Raw genomic sequence first — 20,463 nt, forward strand, 5'->3', positions numbered from 1 at the left:
TACAAGTGACTGTCGACAGAGCAGCAAAGCTAATAACCTCACATCCTTGTTAACAGTTAAACCCATCGGATACACAATGCCACTGGGTACACTACAGTCAATGAAAATAAATAGGGGGAGTAGACAGCTTGATATCTCAAGCTAAATTGAGACAGCAGAAAGACTGCAGAACTAGAATCTACAAGGCAGCTAAAATCCAGTGACACTACGTATGAGACGTTTACATTTCCAGGGGTAATTCTTTAAAGAGTGTTGTGTGTGTGGCCTGGCTACACAACAATGCTATTAATAAAAATGCTGGAGACAGGAGCGAAGTTTCATGGTTCTTTACTAGTAGAAAATGATGCAGAACACACACATACGTATCAATGTGCGCCTAATAGCGTATGCAACGATGTGTTACTACAACATAAAGTAGTCCCCATATTATACAGTAGGCTGACCCGGCTGATGCTGTAGTGGCGTCACCCCGAGTTTGAATCCAGCCGGCTCCCCTGCACGCTTTCCATCCATGCTGGGTTACGAGCTGGTGATCTCTTTGGAAACTCACCCGGCAGAAGGCAATGGCAAACCACTGCTGTCACTTGCCTCGTACGCGGTTCCCCACTATGTCAGAGAGGCGTGGAGGGAAATCGTCCGCCAACTGGAGAAACTCCGGATGTGACGTAACTTTCCTTTTTCCTATACGGTACAAAGAGAGAGTGAAGAAGGTTTTCAAAGATGTCAGCGGCAGATCTCGTTGCAAGTCTGGGCAGCCGTTTCTTCACTCCTTTCTACGATAAGGCAAGCACTAGATAAGAAGGAAAACATACAGATTAGATATTAAAAGGAGACAAAATGGGAACGTTCCTGAAGATAATCAGAACACGCATCTATCTGTAAGCTATGACGACAACTTGTGGGAATTCTAGCGATGGAGTATGTCATTTCTAAAATATTGCAAGTGAATTCATACATTGCCAACTCTTAATTCCTGTTGCTTCAAGACCTATTTGGGCAGGTGGGACTCGTCAGCTCATCTAGGAGAAGGAAAATTCTGATCTCAAACCTCTGCTGCCTTGCGGCTGTACCCACTCACAGGGAAGGCTTCGGGAGTAAACCCGGAGCTGGAGTCGCTAAGGCAGTCCTACGCTGAATGACAACTCCTGTGCTGCTCCTGGTACCAAACTCAATCTGCCGTTCCTTTGGGTGCGTGCAGACGGGGAGCTTGCTACATGGGGCAACAGCTTGCTCTCCATATCGTACTGCCCAGTCTTGTGTATCTGGACAGCTAGGACACAACATCCATGGTCGACTCCGACCGACGGAGGCCTCAGTCACTATAAGACCTATTGAATGGTAGCACTACAGACATGCCACCTCTCCCGGAAGTGCCGGGAGGCTCCCGGATATGAATAGCGGCTCCCTGATGCCCGCAAATTATATACGATATCATGGAAATCAATTTTTTTGAGAGTGAGCGAGAGAAAGCAAGAGAGCGTGAGCGCAAGAGAGAGCAAGCGAGAGCACACGAGTGAGAGAGCGAGCGAGAAAGCAAGCGAGTGCTTGAGAGCGCGCGAGCGACCATGAGAGAGAGAGAGAGAGAGAGAGAGTGTGAGCGAGAGCCCACCATGCAGAGTGTTCCAAAAAAAATAGAAAACATACATCACCCCAGACTACACTAAAGTGTACCCCTGCCTAACAGGGGTCAAAATAATGACAGTGTTGCTCGCTGCACTGATTGCAACAATGACGTTTCTCTTGCCCATGGTGGGTTAAGACTGTAAAAGACGTGTTGAGGTGAGTTTAACAGGTGTCATTCATTCATTAACATAACTAACATTATTTAAACTAGCTGGCTAGCTGCTAATGGCTACTCTATTGCAGACATCCCACCTCTCCCGAAAGTCTCCTGCAAATTGATGGTGCTACCTCCCTGAAATGAGTTTTTGCAGGGTGGGATGTCTGGCACTAGATTTTAACACCCGTTCCTAAACCCTAAAAATCACCTAATATAAACACAGAACTCTTTACTGAGGATTGTACTCAAAACTCTGGATTGGTTCCTAAAATATTCAGCTTACAGAAACAGGGAGGCAAGTAAGAGACAGAACTGAGAACTTCATGCTTGGCTCTATAACAAGGTTTATAATTCTGAACAATTAGTAAATCCCTTTAACTGGAAACAGTTCCAAATATCACAGCATTGTTCCAGCAGCTCGAATAACCCTCTTGCTGGTTCAGAGTTTTGAATCCATAATTTGTGTTTTATCCCCTTTAATGAACGTGCTGAGGACTGCATGTTTTTCCCCGACCCTCACTCGTTACACGTGCAGATTACAAAACACACATCTTTAGCTTAAAGAGCCTTTTCTACCATCAGTGCCCCCACAGCAGGAACCCAGCAGACACCCATCTTGTCTCGTGCTCATCTTCAGAGACCCAGTGACAGACTCTGGGACAATGCAGGCCACAACTGCTCGAAGGGAGAATGCTTATGCTCGTACCGAGCTGGGTCCAAAGCCACAACTTACCAGTCATGGCTTCCTGCGCAAAGTACTTTACGTCCATATCTTGGTCCTGACCCAATTTCTCCAGCATTGGTTTGAACTTGTTCTGTAAAGTGCTGTGATTTAAAAGCAATTTTTAGTACCTGTGACCTTCAAAAGAAGACAGCAGCACATTCACTTAAATCTAAAGCGGTACTGGATACTACCCAGATTAAAATCTCCTCTTTCTGCCTCTCACGCAGGCTCCCACTACCACAACTGATCGTTTACTGGCCAGATACGGGTTAGAGCTCAACTAGCAGACTACGGTCACAAACTGCAGCTGAACTCATTTGGGTTAGTGGATGCAAAAGGAGAATAATTCGGATGCCGCATTTTTATGCCGTTGAAGAGAGGGGGCACTGAATGCATAAACTTCCTTTTAATGCAATCCATCTGTTATTGCTTTCCACACAAATTCCAATCAAATCACAAACGCACAATTTCACAAAAATCGTTCACCAGATGGGTTGGCGGGGTGGAGATACGTTGCTACCAAAGGAGGTGCAGGGTGCTCCTTCCCTCCGCAGACCTGCAGGTCACCCTTGGGCAAGGTGCAACACCTGCTTAAGACCCCCCACCTGATCAGGATCACGCGATGCCGTGGGAGCAGATGGTGGACAGTCATGTGTGCAGCCGGTGCAGATCACAAGTCCTGGTTGTGCGACCACTGATGCCGGGCAGACAATCTCTGAAGAGCACTGATAATGGCTGGGGGGTGGGGGGGTCACCTCGTCTTGTAAAGACACACACGGCCCAGAAGGCGTCAATGGCACAAACCAGTTCTGCAGGATAATTTGCCAAGAACAACCGTGGCCATGGAGAGACCACGATCGCCCACGTCACATGCTGATGAAGATGGTGGTGGCATTAACTGAAATCTCACTGTGCGGTTTTCACTTCTAACCAGGATTTATCCATCAGTGGTTGAAGGAGAGAGGGAAGATGTATTAAAGAAGATTGGAGGAGCAAACTTTTCATGCAGGAGTTGGTAGCTGAGCTGCCAAAGGAGGTGGTGGTGGTGCAGGCCGGAACAAAAACCTGGACAGTCACTTGATAAACCTCTGGTTAGGTCACATTTGGAGTACTGAATTCAGCTCTGGTCTCCCCTTTAAAGGGCGTGGAAACTTTGAAGAAGGTACAGAAGATGTTTACAGGACGTTGCCTGTGATAAACCTCTGGTTAGGTCACATTTGGAGTACTGAATTCAGCTCTGGTCTCCCCTTTAAAGGGTGTGGAGACTTTGAAGAAAGTACAGAAGATGTTTACAGGACGTTGCCAGTGATAAACCTCTGGTTAGGTCACATTTGGAGTACTGAATTCAGCTCTGGCCAGCTCTTTAAAGGGTGTGGAGACTTTGGAGAAGGTATAGAAGATGTTTACAGGACGTTGCCTGTGATAAATCTCTGCTTACGTCACATTTGGAGTACTGAATTCAGCTCTGGCCTCCCCTTTAAAGGGTGTGGATACTTTGGAGAAGGTACAGAAGATGTTTACAGGACGTTGCCTGTGATAAATCTCCGGTTAGGTCACATTTGGAGTACTGAATTCAGCTCTGGCCTCCCCTTTAAAGGATCTCTAAAAGGTACAGAAGACATGCTGGCTGGTACTGCAGATGTTACCGGAGAGGTTGCTTTCTCCAGGGTGATGGAGTCTGAGGGAGGGACGAGTTGACAGAAGTTTACAAAATTCTGAGGCAAAGGCAGACGGCTCACAGTTGAGATGTAAAAGCCAGAAGAGAACAGCTCAAAGATGTGCTGAGGATTTGAGTACCTGGAACACACCGACGGGTCTGGTGGAAGTGGATGCAGGTATGAAACAAGAACAAGTGTTTACGATCCCATGAAGGGTCACGGTCTGAAACAGCGACTGGTTATTCATTTCCATGGACGCTGCCTGATCTGCTGAGTTCCTCCAGCGTTTTGTGTGAGCATTGAAGTATTTAAGACACTGTTAGACAGGCAAATGAACGTGCGGAGAATGGAGGATATCGGCCACGTGCGGGCAAAAGGACACGGTTCAATTAGGCGCTGCTTTATTTGTAAAGTCTGCAGGTGTTGGAAACCCAGAGCAACACACACAAAATGCTGGAGGACCTCAGCAGGTCAGGTAGCACCTATGGAAATGAATAAACAGGTGACGTTTCGGGCCCAGACCCTTCGTCCGGACTGAAAAGGAAGAATTAGTTTGGTACAACATTGTGGGCCAACGGGCCTGTTCTACAGGTTCAGTGAGCAAGACAGAGGGATGTGGAGTTAGTGTGGCTGAGTGGGTTTACAATAGCAAGGAGTGATTGTCAGTATAGATGCAATGGACAAGAGGGCATGCTTCTATACAGTACAACTGACTATATCCAGAACCCAAAGGAATATTGCGCATTGCTTGGGAAAGCTGTAGTAAAATGAGGCCCTTGGAATACAAAGGCAGTGGAGAGACCTTAAACAGGTAATTTGGAGGGTAGAAACGGGCTACTAAATGTTCTTGGTGAGGATGTCCTTTCTTTAAAAAAAAGGGGAGAAGGCAGGCGAGTGGGGTTGAGGGGAATAATAAATCAGCCATGATAGAATGGCCGTGCAGTATCGATGGGCCGAACGGCCTGGTTCTGCTCCTGTGTCTTATGGCCTTAACCTCTGGATAGAGAAGAAGATCGTTTAAGGGTACCAAAGGATCCAGGTCAAGCAGGAAAGTGAGGCAAACACCACAGGGGAGGGGGAGGCCCGAGGGTTAAGTTTATGCCCCTCCCCCACGCAGTACATGGAATGAGCTGCCAGAGGAACTGGTTGAGGCAGGCACATTAACAACTTCAATAAGGACAGGTACGCGGGCAGGAAAGGTTTAGAGCAAGGGTGCACAACTATTTTGGTGCCATGGATCATTACGCTAGGGGTCCATGAACCCCAGGTTGCGAACCTGGGACGATGGGACCGGCGGAGACGGTGGTCTTGGCCGGATTGGACCTGTGGGTACAAAAGACGGTGCGACTCCATCACTAAATGCCACCACAGTGGCGTCTCAATTTCCATTCCAAACTGGAGGTGAAACATTCTCCACAGGCCGGGTTATAAGCCCCAACTCAAATACTTACCTGGCATCTAAAACCGGTCCTATTTTCTGCAATGATTTAGCCACGTTGAAGCGAATGTTTGCCACCTGATCGCCTGCCATCTGGAGAACCGTCGGCAGCATGTGCTTTGCTGTGATTTCTTGGCCACAGGCTTCAGACAACACCTAAAAAAAAACAGCAGAAAATGCAAACGTTCATTCACAGCCCCGAACTTCACGAAGCAAGACTGAAGAAAAGATCATCGATCTGATTTGTGCGACGCTCAGAATGTATTTTGCCCCATGATAAAAAGGCATAGTCCACACTGGCACCAATGATCACCCGCAAGGAGAGAGATGAGGTCCTGCAACAGAGATTTACAGATCAATAGACAAGTTGTAAAGAAGAAGTGCTGGTATATTGTAATCGCTGGACTACCCCTTCTGCCATGTACGAGCGAGTTTAGAAACAGGAAGGCAGGACGGCTGAAATGTACAAAGTGTGGGTGCAGAGCAGACAGCATCACTGGGATCTCTTCCATGACAAGGTGACCCGAGCCAAGAGGGAACCAGGATTATAAGACGCAAGAGCGGAATTCGGCTATCGAGTCATATATGATGGCAGAATATAGCATTAGTGGTCAGACTCCTGGCACTGTGGAGGATCAGAGGAATCTTGTGGTCAGAGTCCATAGGACACTCAAAGCTGCTATGCGGTTGACTCTGCGGTTAAGGAGGCATACGGTGCATTGGCCTTCATCAATCGTGGGATTGAGTTTAAGACCCGAGAGGTAATGTTACAGCTATGTAGGGCCCTGGTCAGACCCCACTTGGAGTACTGTGCTCAATTCTAGTTGCCTCACTACAGGAGTGACGTGGAAGCCATAGAAAGGGTGCAGAGGAGATTTACAAGGATGTTGCCTGGATTGTGGAGCATGCTTTATAAGAATAGGTTGAGTGAACTCGGCCTTTTCTCTTTGCAGCGACGGAGGATGAGAGGTGAGCTGATAGAGGTGAACAAGATAATGAGAGGCATTGATTGTGTGGATAGTCAGAGGCTTTTTCCCAGGGCTGAAATGGCTAGAACGAGAGGGCATAGTTTTAAGGTGCTTGGGAGTGGGTACAGAGGAGATGTCAGTGGTTAATGAGGTGGAGGATAAATGCGTGGCTGAGGGATTGGAGCAGGAGGCAGGGATTCAGATTTCTGGATCATTGGGACCTCTCTTGGGCCAGGTGTGCCCTGTACAAAAAGGACGGGTTGCACTTCAATCTGAGGGGGACCAATATCCTGGCAGGGAGGTTTGCTAAGGCTACTGAGAGTTTAAACTAGAATGGTTGGCGGGTGGCAACCGAACTGAAGAGACTAGGGAAGAGGGGGTTGGCTCACAAACAGAGAAAGCTTGTAGACAGTGCGAGAGGGAGGATAGGCAGGTGATAGAGAAAGGATGCTCTCAGACCGAATGTTTGAGATACGTCTATTTTAACGCAAGGAGTGTTGTGAACAAAGCGGATGAGCTTAGAGCGTGGATCAGTACTTGGAGATATGATGTGGTGGCCATTAGAGACTTGGATGGCTCAGGGACAGGAATGGTTACTTCAACTGCTGGGTTTTAGATGTTTCAACAAGGACAGGGAGGGAGGCAAAAGAGGTGGGGGCGTGGCACTGTTGATCAGAGATAGTGTCACAGCTGCAGGAAAGGTGGACGCCATGGAGGGATTGTCTACGGAGTCTCTGTGGGTGGAGGTTAGGAACAGAAAGGGGTCAATAACTTTACTGGGTGTTTTTCATAGGCCGCCCAATAGTAACAGGGATATCGAGGAGCAGATAGGGAAACAGATCCTGGAAAGGTGTAATAATAACAGAGTTGTCATGATGGGAGGCTTTAATTTCCCAAATATCGATTGGTGGATCCCAAGAGCAAGGAGTTTAAGATGGGGTGGAATTTGTTAGGTGTGTTCAGGAAGGTTTCTTGACACAATATGTAGATAAGCCTATAAGAGAAGACGCTGTACTTGATCTGGTATTCGGAAATGAACCTGGTCAGGTGTCAGGTCTCTCAGTGGGAGAGCATTTTGGAGATAGTGATCATAATTCTATCTCCTTTACCACAGCACAAGGCTAATAGGAAGGAGCTTAAGAAGGAAATTAGGAGAGCCAGAAGAGGCCATGAGAAGGCCTTGGCAGGCAGGGTTAAGGAAAATCCCAAGGCATTCTACAAGTATGTGAAGAGCAAGAGGATAAGACGTGAAAGAATAGGACCTATCAAGTGTGACAGTGGGAAAGTATGTATGAAACCAGAGGAAATAGCAGAGGTACTTAATGAATACTTCCGTATTCACTATAGAAAAGGATCTTAGTGATTGTTGTGATGACTTGCAGCAGATTGAAAAGCTTGAGCATGTAGATATTAAGAAAGAGGATGTGCTGGAGCTTTTGGAAAGCATCAAGTTGGATAAATCGCTAGGACTGGATGAGATGTACCCCAGGCTACCGTGAGAGGCGAGGGAGGAGATTGTTGAGCCTCTGGTGATGATCTTTGAATCATCAATGGGGATGGGAGAGGTTCTAGAGGATTGGAGGGTTGCCGATATTGTTCCTTTATTCAAGAAAGGGAGTAGAGATAGCCCTGGAAGTTATAGACCAAAGAGTCCTACCTCAGTAAGTTGATGGAGAAGATCCTGAGAGGCAGGATTTATGAACATTTGGAGAGGTATAACATGATTAGGAATAGTCAGTATGGCTTTGTCAAGGGCAGGTCGTGCTTTACAAGCCTGATTTAATTTTTTGAGGATGTGACTAAACACAATGATGAAGGAAGAGCAGTAGACGTAGTGTATATGGATTTCAGCAAGGCATTTAATAAGGTACCCCATGCAAGGCTTATTCAGAAAGTAAGGAGGCATGGAATCCAAGGGGACATTGTTTTGTGGATCAGAACTGGCTTGCCACAGAAGGCAAAGAGTGGTTGTAGGCAGGTCATATTCTGCATGGAGGTCGGCCTCAGTTATGTTCTGGGACCCTTACTCTTCGTGATTTTTATAAATGACCTGGATGAGGAAGTGGAAGTGGAGGGATGGCTTAGTAAGTTTGCTGAGACACAAAGGTTGGAGGTGTTGTGGGTAGTGTAGAGGGCTGTCAGAGGTTAGAGCGGGACATTGATAGAATGCAAAACTGGACTGAGAAGTGGCAGACGGAATTCAACCCAGATAAGTGTGAAGTGGTTCATTTTGGTAGGTCAAATATGATGGCAGAATATAGTATTAAAGGTAAAACTCTTGGCAGTGTGGAAGATTAGAGGGATCTTGGGGTCCGAGTCCATAGGACGCTCAAAGCTGCTGCGCAGGTTGACTCTGTGGTTAAGAAGGCATACGCTGTATTGGCCTTCATCAACCATGGAACTGAATTTAGAAGCCGAGAGGTAATGTTGCAGCTATATAGGACCCTGGTCAGACCCCACTTGTAGTACTGTGGTCGCCTCACTACAAGAAGAATGTGGAAGCCATAGACAGGGTGCAGAGGAGATTTACAAGGATGTTGCCTGGATTGGGGAGCATGACTTATGAGAATGGGTTGAGTGAACTCGGCCTTTTCTCCTTGGAACGATGGAGGATGAGAGGTTACCTGATACAGGTGTGTAAGATGATGAGAGGCATTGATCATGTGGATAGTCAGAGCCTTTTTCCCAGGTCTGAAATGGTTGCCACAAGAGGACACAGGTTTAAGGTGCTGGGGAGTAGGTACAGAGGAAATGTCAGGGGTAAGTTTTTTACTCAGAGAGTGGTGAGTGTGTGGAATGGGCTACCGGCATCGGTGGTGGAGCCAGATATGATAGAGTCTTTTAAGAGACTTTTGGATAGGTACATGGAGCTTAGCAAAATAGGTGGCTACAGGTAAGCCGAGTAATTTCTAAGGTAGGGACATGTTCGGCACAACCTTGCGGGCTGAAGGGCCTGTATTGTGCTGTGGTTTTCTATGTTTCAATGCAAGTTTTTTTTATGCAGAGAGTGGTGAGTGTGTGGGATGGGCTGCCAGAGGCGGCGGTGGAGGCGGAAACGATCGGGTCTTTGAAGAGACTCCTGAATGGATACATGGAGCTTAGAAAAATAGAGGGCTATAGGTAAGCAGAGTAATTTCTAAGGTAAGGACATGTTCGGCACAGCTTTGTGGGCCGAAGGGCCTGTATTGTGCTGTAGGTTTTCTTTGTTTCTATGAGTCTCCTCTGCCATTCCATCATGGCTGATTTATTTTTCCTCCCAACCCCATTCTTCTGCCTCCTCCCATATCTTTTCACGCCCTTAACAAATCAAGAATCTATCAACCTCCACTTTAGATATACTCAATGACTTGGCCTCCAAAGCCGTCTGTGACAATGAATTCCACCGATTCAGTACCCTCTGACTAAAGAAATTCCCCCTCACTTCTGCTGTAAAGGGACGTCCTTCTATTCTGAGGCTGTGCCCTCTGGCCCCAGACTCTTGCGCTATTGGAAACCGCCTCTGTGCGTCCCTTTTATCCATACCTTTGCTCGAGCACTTTGGGAGGGTTTAAGCTGGTGAGGCAGCAGGGCTGGGACACAGGATACTAGTGTAGCAGGCGTTAACTCAGAATTCTATGTCAAACTCACTGAACAGGCAGGTCCGGTAAGCAGAGAAGGCAGAAATAAGTGGGAAAGCACGAGAGGGCTGGGAGGTTTAACCACATGTTTCCGAACATAGAAATTCACAGCACATTACAAGCCCTTCGGCCCACAATGTTGTGCCGACCAGGTAACCTACTCTAGAAACTGCTTAGAATTTCCCTAGCGCAGCAGTCCCCAACCACCGGGCTGCGGACCAGTACCAAGCCACAAAGCATGTGCTACCGGGCCGCGAGGAAATGACATGATTTGGCGATAGGAGTCGCTGCACCTTTCCTCATTCCCTCTCACCCACTGTTCAGCTTGAACACACGCGAGGTCATTACTCGCACGTCATCCATGTCAGCATGGGAATAAGATCAGCTCCTCGAGCTTGCAAATGACGGCGGGCTGAAAAGTATGTTTGACATAACATCTCTGGCGACATTCTGGATCAAAGTCAAGGCTAAATATCCTGAGATAGCCATGAAAGCACTGAAAACGGTGCTTCCATTTCCAACATATCTCTGCAATGAATGCAACGAAAACTAAATTGCGGAAAAGACTGGACAAAAGGAACCCCCTTCGAGTATCGCTGACTCCCATCAGCCCGTGATAGGACCGTCTTGTTGCAGGGAAACAAGCCCAGGGCTCCCACTGAATCAGCGATATTGGTGTGTTGCAATGATTTTATATGCTCATGCGGGGAAAATACGTGCTGTGTGTTTAATATCCAAATGTTACTTAAAATGTTATGATGCTATTGATTTATAAGTGACTTGTAGAACCATACAACAATTACAGCACGGAAACAGGCCATCTCGGCCCTTCTAGTCCGTGCCGAACTCCACTCTCACCTAGTCCCACCGACCTGCACTCAGCCCATAACCCTCCATTCCTTTCCTGTCCATATACCTATCCAGTTTTTCTTTAAATATTTTCTTTTTCTTCCTTCTTGTCATAGGAAGCATGGAGAATATCTAGAGGGGACACAGGGGAGACTTGCCAGGAGGCTGCCTGCATTAGAGAGCGTGTCTTATGAGGAAAGGTTGAGTGAGTTGGGGCATTTTCTGTTTGGGGTGAAGGAGGATGAGAAGTGTGGATAGAGTGGACAGCCAGAGACTTTTTCCCAAGGCAGAAATGGCCAATACCAGACGCATAATTTTGAGATGATTGGAGGAAGGTACAGAGGTAAGATTTTTGTTTCACACACACAGAGTGGGTGGGTGTGTGGAATGCCCCGCCAGGCGTGATGGTAGAGGCAGATGCATTAGGGGCATTTGACAAATTCTTAGATAGGCACACAGATGATAGAAAAATGGAGGGCTATGTAGGAGGGAACGGTTAGATTGATCTCAGAGTAGGTTAAAAGATCAGCACAGCACTTTAACACAGTGCTTTAACGTTCTATGTTCTAGGTACAATTGCTCTGCCTAGTTGGCCAACTAACCAATTCACCATCATTAGCACTAACACCGCAAGACAAAGCTCACATTTTTATGTCATCTTCTAAACTTCTAGCCACATCCAAATCATTTGCAGGAGAGTTCCAGCACAGATTCCTGTGGTACGCCACGGGGTAATCACAAAAGCTGATCAGCAAATCAACTTTGAACCCAATTTGTGAAGTTACTTCGGATCCCTCGGTCTCTTGCTCATTTGGGGATTTTGTCAAAATATTTACCGAAGTCCCTGTAGACAACACCAACTGCATGAGAACACCCGTAACTCCAAGAAACTCAAACTGGCCAACAGAATCACCACTTGCACGCTGACCATTTCTGATGAAGCTCTGCCCAAGTGCAGCTGAATCCCGTCCCTCGAGACTTTTTACAACACCCTTTCTACCACTGATGTTAGATTCACAGCTCTGTAGTTACCAGTTGCTGCCTTCGTCGAAGAACGGCACCGTACTGCTGGGATCCAGTTACCTGGCACCTGTTCTGTGACAATTTAGGATTTTAAACAACCAGGATCCTTGAACACACACAAAATGCTGGAGGAACTCTGCAGGCCAGGCAGCATCGGTGGAAAAGAGTACAGTCGACATTTCCAGCCGAGACCTTTCGGCAGGAGTGGAGAAAAAAGATGAGTAGATTTAAAAGTTGTGGGGGGGGGGGGTGGAAGGTGAGTGGAGAAAGAAATACAAGGTGCTGGGTGAAACCAGGAGGGGGGAGGGATGAATTAAAGAGCTGAGCAGATATCACAGAGTGAGAGAAGGTTTCACTGACTCCCGTCGAAGGGAAGCAGAGATCACGGAGGGGGAGCAATGAGAGAGGGTTTCACTAAACTCTCAAAGAGACCTTGGGAGCTCAGCTCTTCCTTCCCATAACAGCCAAGGATACATTTCATCAGGCCTTGGAAACATATCCATATCCAACCCCACTAAAGACTCCTAATAACTCGGTTTCTTGCCCTGCTCGAGTTTTCCAGCCACATCCTTCTCTCACTCTGTTTCTCACGAAGTTTTCCTGGATCCCCCCTCCTTTGGGCCATTCCCTTTGAAATCGTTCGTGCTGATATCAGAGAAGTTGAGGTTCTGTACTGCTATAACCTGATAACTCGCACAACTGTGTTTTGCCTTTCTCCTTCGTATCCAGGACATCTTTGAGGAGTGATGCCTCAAAAAGGCGGCATCCATGGTGAAGGACCCCTGCCACCCAGGACATGCCCTCTTCTCACTGCTACCCTCAGGAAGGAGGCACAGAAGCCTGAAAGCACACACTCAGCGATTCCAGAACAGTCTCTTCCCCTCTGCCATTTCTGAATGGACACTGAACCCATGCTCTACTTCACTACTTTTTATTTCTGTTTCCGCACTATTATTTTATATATTTACTGTAATTCACAGTTTTCTCTGTTATTATGTTTTGCACTGTGCTGCTGCCACAAAGACAGCAAATTTCACGACATTATGCCGGTGACGTTAAACCTGATTCTGATATCCTTGCTCCTGTACCTCATGCTGAATACTGGGAGAGCTGTCACATGTGACCACTCCTAGGGACTACCTGTACACTGTTACTTGAAGCTCTTTTTGCATATTCCTCCAAGGAATGTGTGGGCATCACAGGTTGAAGTGGTATTTAATTCCTTTGTGGTGCGCTGCAGTCCTTGAGGTGTGGGTGCACCCACAATGCAGTTAGGGTGGGTGATCCAGGATTCTGACCCAGTCAGAGTCAATGCCCTGGTTCAGATTTTTACTGCTATGCTGTAGGCATTTCATTTTAGCAGTTCTGTAAGAGCAATCTGTTCTGCTTTCAGCCTGTTTGGGTCTGAGCTCAGGAATGAGGTGTCATCCAATCAGGATGGTAGAATTGGGAGAAGGTGCTAGAGATTACTGGGCAGAGAGGTCTTTGTTTGGCCGGAGCTGGGAGAAGACAGGAGGAAAGATGGTGGACGATGAGGGTGCTTTCTGCAGATGAATGGCTTCAAGGAGGAAGGACCAATAATCCCGTGGGAAAGCCTCTTTGTTGAAGATGGATTTCCAGTTACCTTCGGAAGGTGTTGTGTGCTTTCACGCAGGCCGAGGGAGGGTCCAGTGCGCGATATACAGAGAAGTTCAAGATTTGAACTCCACTGTGCACTTGTGACTTTTTAAGTAGAATGGGCCCTTCTTGTTTTTTCTCTCTTTCTTTCCTTTAATAACTGTTTGCTTAAGTTAACATTCTTAAATATACTCCTGAATAATTCTATGCAGTGTACAATCTGTTATTTTCTGCTGACAGGCGATTGCCAGGGGCAGTAAATCACACAGCATTCACACAAACCGGGGTTTGGATAGGCGAGACATCCCAACCTCACGGATTTTGCGGGACCAAAGTCACATACACCTTAGATGTACGAAGCCTGAAGTTTCTCCCCACGGAGTCCGGTGGCTGTTTGCGAGGGGTTAAAAGGCTGCATTTCCAGAGACGCCCAGTGAAAAGGGGGTTTCAGAAGTAATGGCAATATATTTCCAAGTCCGGTTGGTGTGCAGCTTGCAGGTAATATTCCAATGTTTTGCTGTTCTTGGCTGTTTACATCAAGTTCAAGTTTAATTGTCATTCATGAATACCCATGAATACATCCAAACGAAACAGTGTTCTTTCAGGGTCAAGGTACAAAACAGTACCAACAGTCATACACAGCACGTGGCACATATAGCAGTAAAATATAGTCACACAACAAATATAGTCCAAGTCCCTGAGTCCATGAATGTTGCAGCAGTCTGTAGTCGAACACATACATCCTGCCTTCTGCCAAGCAAACACTTTGGGGGAGAGGGACAGCACCAACGTTAGCTTAAACGCTGCGCTACACCACCTCCAGTGCCAGCTCTTGATGCCTCTCTCCTGGGTGGCTGCAAACAGGCGGCCCCATGGCTTGAGGCCACATCCGCTCACCCTGCAGGGGTGTCAGTCACCCCTGCTGCCAGCCCCTGTAGTCCGCAATAAATCAGAAGACCAGACTTGCAGCATTACACATTAACAATGCTCAACAGGGTTTTGCAATCACAAGAAAAGAGACTAAGACAATTGCTCGCTGCCAGTCTGCACGCCAACCACATTGCTGACTCTCTGACACGGAGCAGAACGATCTGCCCCAAGTCCAGCTTCTTCAGTTTCTACGCCGTTGGGGTAGGCCGCAGCACTCTTTAAGTGCTTAACTTCCAGCAGCGTCTTGAGATTGTAAAGAAATAAACAAAAGATAGTAACACGTTTGGCTGGCCCTGTAGAACCCGCCGCGCCCCAGCACACTGCCATCTTACCGGAAGTTCACCAGTAGAGGCTTGTGGATTAGTAAGGTGTGTCCCAGAATGTCCTCCTCCTCGATATTTCAGTAATAAATCAATATTACGGTGCCACGCCCACCACACCATTCACTGAGTGAATCGTTCAGCCATTCAACCCTCTCTATGACAGTAACAATATCACCCTCCTGTGAGCTCATTTGCTTTACTAGTAATGTTGCTTACACCAAAATAAATATAATCTTGCATTTCTTATCAGACTGAGGTTTGCTCTCCTTACTGGGCTTGCTTTGTTTCCCTTTGATATTTAACTCCACTGCCACCTCAACTGTAAATGTGGCCTGTGGCCCATCCCTATGAGTTTGAATCCCAGCGAGCACTCCCGCAGGCTGTTAGCCCTGTTTTGGTCCAGCCCGCGCAGGCATATCGTTCTGAGGTGTTCCTGCTGATCCAGAGGTCTAAATTTCAAAGTACATTGCTACCAAAGTATGAACTCCATATACAAGCAGGAGATTCGTCTTCTTGCAGGCAGCCATAAAGCAAAGAAACACAAGAGAATCCATGGAAAAAGAAAGAATCCTACACAGCAAAGACCGTCAGACACGCAATGTGCCCCAAAAGAACAAATCGGGCAAACAAGAATCAAAAAATAGTAAACCAGTAAGAAACAGAACATGAACCGCAGGGTCGCCGAAATTAGGCCCACAGGCAGGGAGCCAGTTCAGATCAGTAGATGGCTGCAGGCCACAGCAAGGGAGTCAGTTCTGTGCTGAGAGAAGTGAAACCAGTCCAGGGGCCCAATGGTTGCAGTCCACAGCCAAGGAGCCAGTTCAGCATTTTATCTGAGCCAGGGTGTCAATGGTCGCAGGGCACAGCCAGCAAGTCAATTCAGTGCGGAGACAAGTGCTGACAGTGACAGTCGGTTCACTGCTGAGGTGTGTAAAGCCTCACAGAGAAGTTAGTCTTTCCCCCTGCGACTCTTTAAACTTTTTAACCTGGCTCGTTGTTGAAATCGACTGAACACCACTTCATTTTCCCCTCTCAGGCCACTCTCATCCAACCTGAAGTCCACTCCCAGCAATGGCCGCGGCCGCTGCACCTGCATTCTTGAGAGTCCAGCTTGCCAAATCCTTGAGGATACCGCAAAAACGCCAGGTCGTGCAGACCTCTTGACACCCTCCAGAACCTATCAAGCTCCACTTTAAATACACCCAATTACTTGGCCTCCCATCGCCGCCTGTGGCGATGAATTCTGTAGACTCACCACGCTTCGGCTAAAGAAATTCTTCATCTCCGTTCTAAAGGGATATCCCTCTGTTCCAAAGGCTGTGCCCTCCAGTCCGAGACTCACCCACTTTAGAAACATCCATTTTATCTGGGCATTTCAACTGAATCTCTCCATCACCTTGTCCAAACTCCAGCAAAGCCCAGGCCCATAAAATAAATCCAGGGAAAGAAGTTAATTCCGCAACTGGAATGACTGTGGGGGCCTTTAAGTACACTTGTAAATTGAAACTAGTTGCGTCAAAAAACTTACAATTCCCTCAGCCAGATAATGTATAATGTCCATTTCAAGGTACTCAGATCTCTAAGCAAAAGACAGAGCCATAGTCCACTACAGCACGGAAACAGACCCTTGTGAAATAAAACTTGAAAGCTGTAAGCCATCTGGTGGGTCAACAGGTCATTAAATCAGTTGTCCTTCAGCTAACACCATCAGTCCATTTCCACAGGGACGGTTAGGAACTCTGCTCCACGAAATCATAAAAAGTCTCACCCTCAACTCAATTTTTACTCCAGACACCTTGCAGATTAAACACAAAACACCACTACACCTCAGCAAATAACGCAAGCACAGAAGCTCGTATCAAGCAGATGTCAATATTGGAAGGAGCAGCTTTGGCAAAGTGTTAATTGATTTTTTGCAGAATCTAAACATTCACAAAGAATATATTAAAAGAACATTTTAAACAAATCCATATTATTTTTGTTAAATTCTTTATTCTTTAGTGTCTGTTCTAACTGTACGTTTTATTCATGAAATATTTTAGCAGCTTGTGAAGTGTAATGGAAGTATTGTCAAAGTTATACTCACGTTATGCAGAACAGAGTGGTCATTCTGCAATGGTAGTCGGAGTCACTAGCCATGGGCAAATACATTGTCAAAGCTATACTCACGTTAATGCAGAAGAGGGTGGTCATTCTGTGAAGGTAGTTGGGGTCACTGGCCTTGGGCAAGTACATTGTCAAAGCTATACTCACGTTAATGCAGAACAGGGTGGTCATTCTGTGATGGTAGTTGGGGTCACTGGCCATGGGCAAGTACATTGTCAAAGCTATACTCACGTTAATGCAGAACAGGGTGGTCATTCTGTGATGGTAGTTGGGGTCACTGGCCATGGGCAAGTACATTTTCAAAGCTATACTCACGTTAATGCAGAACAGGGTGGTCATTCTGTGATGGTAGTTGGGGTCACTGGCCATTGCAAGTACATTGTCAAAGCTATACTCACGTTAATGCAGAACAGGTTGGTCATTCTGTGATGGTAGTTGGGGTCACTGGCCATGGGCAAGTACATTGTCAAAGCTATATTCACGTTAATGCAGAACAGGGTGGTCATTCTGTGAAGGTAGTTGGGGTCACTGGCCATGGGCAAGTACATTGTCAAAGCTATACTCACGTTAATGCAGAAGAGGGTGGTCATTCTGTGATGGTAGTTGGGGTCACTGGCCATGGCAAGTACTTTCGGCACAATGGTGGATTCTGCCCAGTCTTTGCCAAACTTCTCCACCAACTTGGTCAAGTTGTTGGTCGCGGCCTCGCGAATGGCGTACACTGCAAGACAGCATTGACAGGTCAAGAAATGATCTGATCGCTGTTACTACTTGATTTTCAAATATGTACCTTGCTGATAAAATACAAAGTTCCGAAATGAAATGCTCGTACCACCTTCTTCAAAGTGTCAACCTGTTCCATACCAAGTTACACACAGTGGAGGAAATTATGCACTTGGAAAGTAGCATTTTAATATACTTATTTATCATTGATTATTTATTGAGATACAGCGTGGAACAGGCCCTTCTTGCCCTGCGAGCCACCCCCGATTAACCCTAGCCTAATTACAGGACAATTTACAATGTCCAGTTAACCTACCAACCAGTAGGTCTCTGGGAGGAAACAGGAGCACCCAGAGGAAACCCACGCAGTCAAGCTGAGAACGTATAAACTCCTCACAGGTGGCAGTGGGAATCGAACCCAATTGCAAAGTGTTGCGCTAACCAGACGCCACTGTGTTGCCCCATTAGATACTTAAAAAATACTTTGAATAGATTACCATTATTTATTACTTAGTAGTCTGATTGGTCATTGTAAACTGTCCTGTGATGAGGCGAGGGTTAAATCGGCCGGTTGCTGGGCAGTGCGTCTTGTTGGGCCCGTTCCATGCTATTCTCGAATAATTAAATAAATAAACGTATCGGTCAAAGTCAAGTCTGTTTCTTGTTGCCATGTGTACAAGAGTACGACAAGATTGCTTGCAGCAGTAATAACTGGGGGGGAGGGGGGCGCCGGTGTTTGAACTATGATGGTATTGGACATTGGGCAGGAACCTGGGAGTAAAAACTGGGATGAACACACTCAGAAACACACAATTGAAATGTGGAAGTCGTTTTGGGCTTCACTTGGATGAGGCTCTGCAGAGTTTTGTCCCACTGAGACAGGGAAAGAACAGAAGGGTGAAGGAGCCATGCTTGACAAGAGATGTGCAACAGCTAGTCTAGAAGCGTAGGATGCAAAGATCAGCCTGGGCTCCAGAGGGTTACAATGTGGCCAGGGAGGGAGTGAAGAATGGACTTCGGAGAACGAGGAGGGGCCACGAGAAGGACTTGGCGAGTTGGATTCAGAAGAACAAACTTGAAGAACAGGAGGATGGCCAGAGTGAGAGTCTGGGCCGGCCAGAGCTAAAAGAGGTAAAATGTTTGGAGTCAGTGGACTTTGGGGGAGATCCGCAATGAATACTTTTCTTTAGTAATCACCAGTGAGAGGGACCTTGATGCTTGCGAGAGCAGTGATATGCTGCAACATGTTGACATTGAGAAAGAGGATGTTCTGGAATTTTGAAAAGCCCTAGGATAGATAAGTCCCCGGGGCCAGATGTGATATACCCCAGGGTTACTACGGGAAGCAAGGGAAGAGATTGCTGCACCTTTAGTGACGATCTGGGCATCCTCACTGGCCAGCCCTCACCGGAGGAAGTACCAGATGATTGGAAGTTGGCAAATGTTATTTTCTTGTTCAGGAAAGAGAGTAGGGATGACCCTGGGAATTATAGACCAGTCAGTTTTACTTCACCAGTGGGCAAATTACAGGAGAAGATTCCTACAGACAGGATTTACAAGAAGCATAGTCTGATTCCGGAGAGTCAGCATGGCTTTGTGAGGGGCATGTCGTGTCTTGAGCCTGACCCAATCCTTTGAGGATGTGACAAAGCACGATGAAGGATTTTTGGTTAGACACCTGGTAGGGTCACTCAGCATCATGGAAGCACCAGTAAGATGACATGGACAACTTTGAAGGACTTTCGTTCAACAAAAGTAACGATTCATCAAGGCTATACTCACCGCGATCCACCAGCCACGTCATGCACAAGGAGTTCAACTTCTCATCAAAAAACTCCACTCCCTAAACAGGTTTTGACAAAAGAAAGAATGTTGATAAAATAACCCCTTGAATTTCTAGTAGAACATGCCAACTTGCCACATTTGCATTCTAGCCGTCTTCACCTTTCGCTACTTACCAGTACAGTTTGCTAACTCCTTTGAGCCAATGGTGAAGGGGTCACACAAGAAAGACTGGCAACGTGCTCTAATAAACTGCACAAAACTGGATTGTGCCGTGGCAGAAGGCTACACAGAAGATACCCTATCTAAGGTACTTGCATCTAGTATTTTGACTATCCTTAATTAATTTCTTTGTGTCAATACCAGGACTATGATCCATGAAAAATAGGAAAAATCTTAAAAGTGTCCGATGGTTTAATGCAGACAGTAAGAACGTTACTAACCACTATCGGTGGCGTAGCAGTTGGCGTGACACTATTACAGCTTGGGAATTCTGATGTCACCTGTAAGGAGCCAGTAAATTTTCCCTGCGGAACGCGCGGGTTTCCTCTCACAATCCAAAGACGCACCAGTTGGGAGGTTAATTCATCACTGTTACCTGTCCCTGTTTAGGCTAGGGTTGGATCAGAGATTGCTGGGCAGCACGGTTCAAAGGGCGGGAAGGGCCTTATTCCTCAGTGTACCTTTAAATAAATAACCCAGTGAATCCTATGCTACCACATCCACAGCAGGATGTTATTTCAACTTCAGGATTTAAACGTAATTATGCATGTGCTGGATTATTTAGATTACAGATCCCACACTCCTGACCCGCACAGTATCTCTCTTCGACATGACAGTGCACCATTCTACATTCACGTCTCCCATGTGGTTAATACATTCCACTTTCTACATTCAGTCACTGGGAACAAGTTAGCCTTTGCAT

At 46.6% G+C, this 20,463-nt stretch overlaps 1 protein-coding gene across 1 annotated transcript in view; it reads right to left on the bottom strand.

Annotated features, from left to right (window-relative positions):
• The window catches only part of LOC140203609 (serine/threonine-protein phosphatase 2A 65 kDa regulatory subunit A beta isoform-like), a 96,263-nt gene that overhangs the window by 10,462 nt on the left and 65,338 nt on the right, over positions 1–20,463 (bottom strand). Inside the window, exons 13-16 of the mRNA XM_072269657.1 lie at positions 19,539–19,599; positions 17,600–17,754; positions 5,614–5,756; positions 2,514–2,605 (exon numbers count right to left, since the gene is read on the bottom strand). Of these exons, the coding sequence (XP_072125758.1) occupies positions 2,514–2,605; positions 5,614–5,756; positions 17,600–17,754; positions 19,539–19,599 (451 nt within the window). The remainder of the gene's footprint in view (positions 1–2,513; positions 2,606–5,613; positions 5,757–17,599; positions 17,755–19,538; positions 19,600–20,463) is intronic.

The sequence above is a fragment of the Mobula birostris genome, chromosome 10 (assembly GCF_030028105.1).
Source record: "Mobula birostris isolate sMobBir1 chromosome 10, sMobBir1.hap1, whole genome shotgun sequence".
NCBI classification, from domain to species: domain Eukaryota; kingdom Metazoa; phylum Chordata; class Chondrichthyes; order Myliobatiformes; family Myliobatidae; genus Mobula; species Mobula birostris.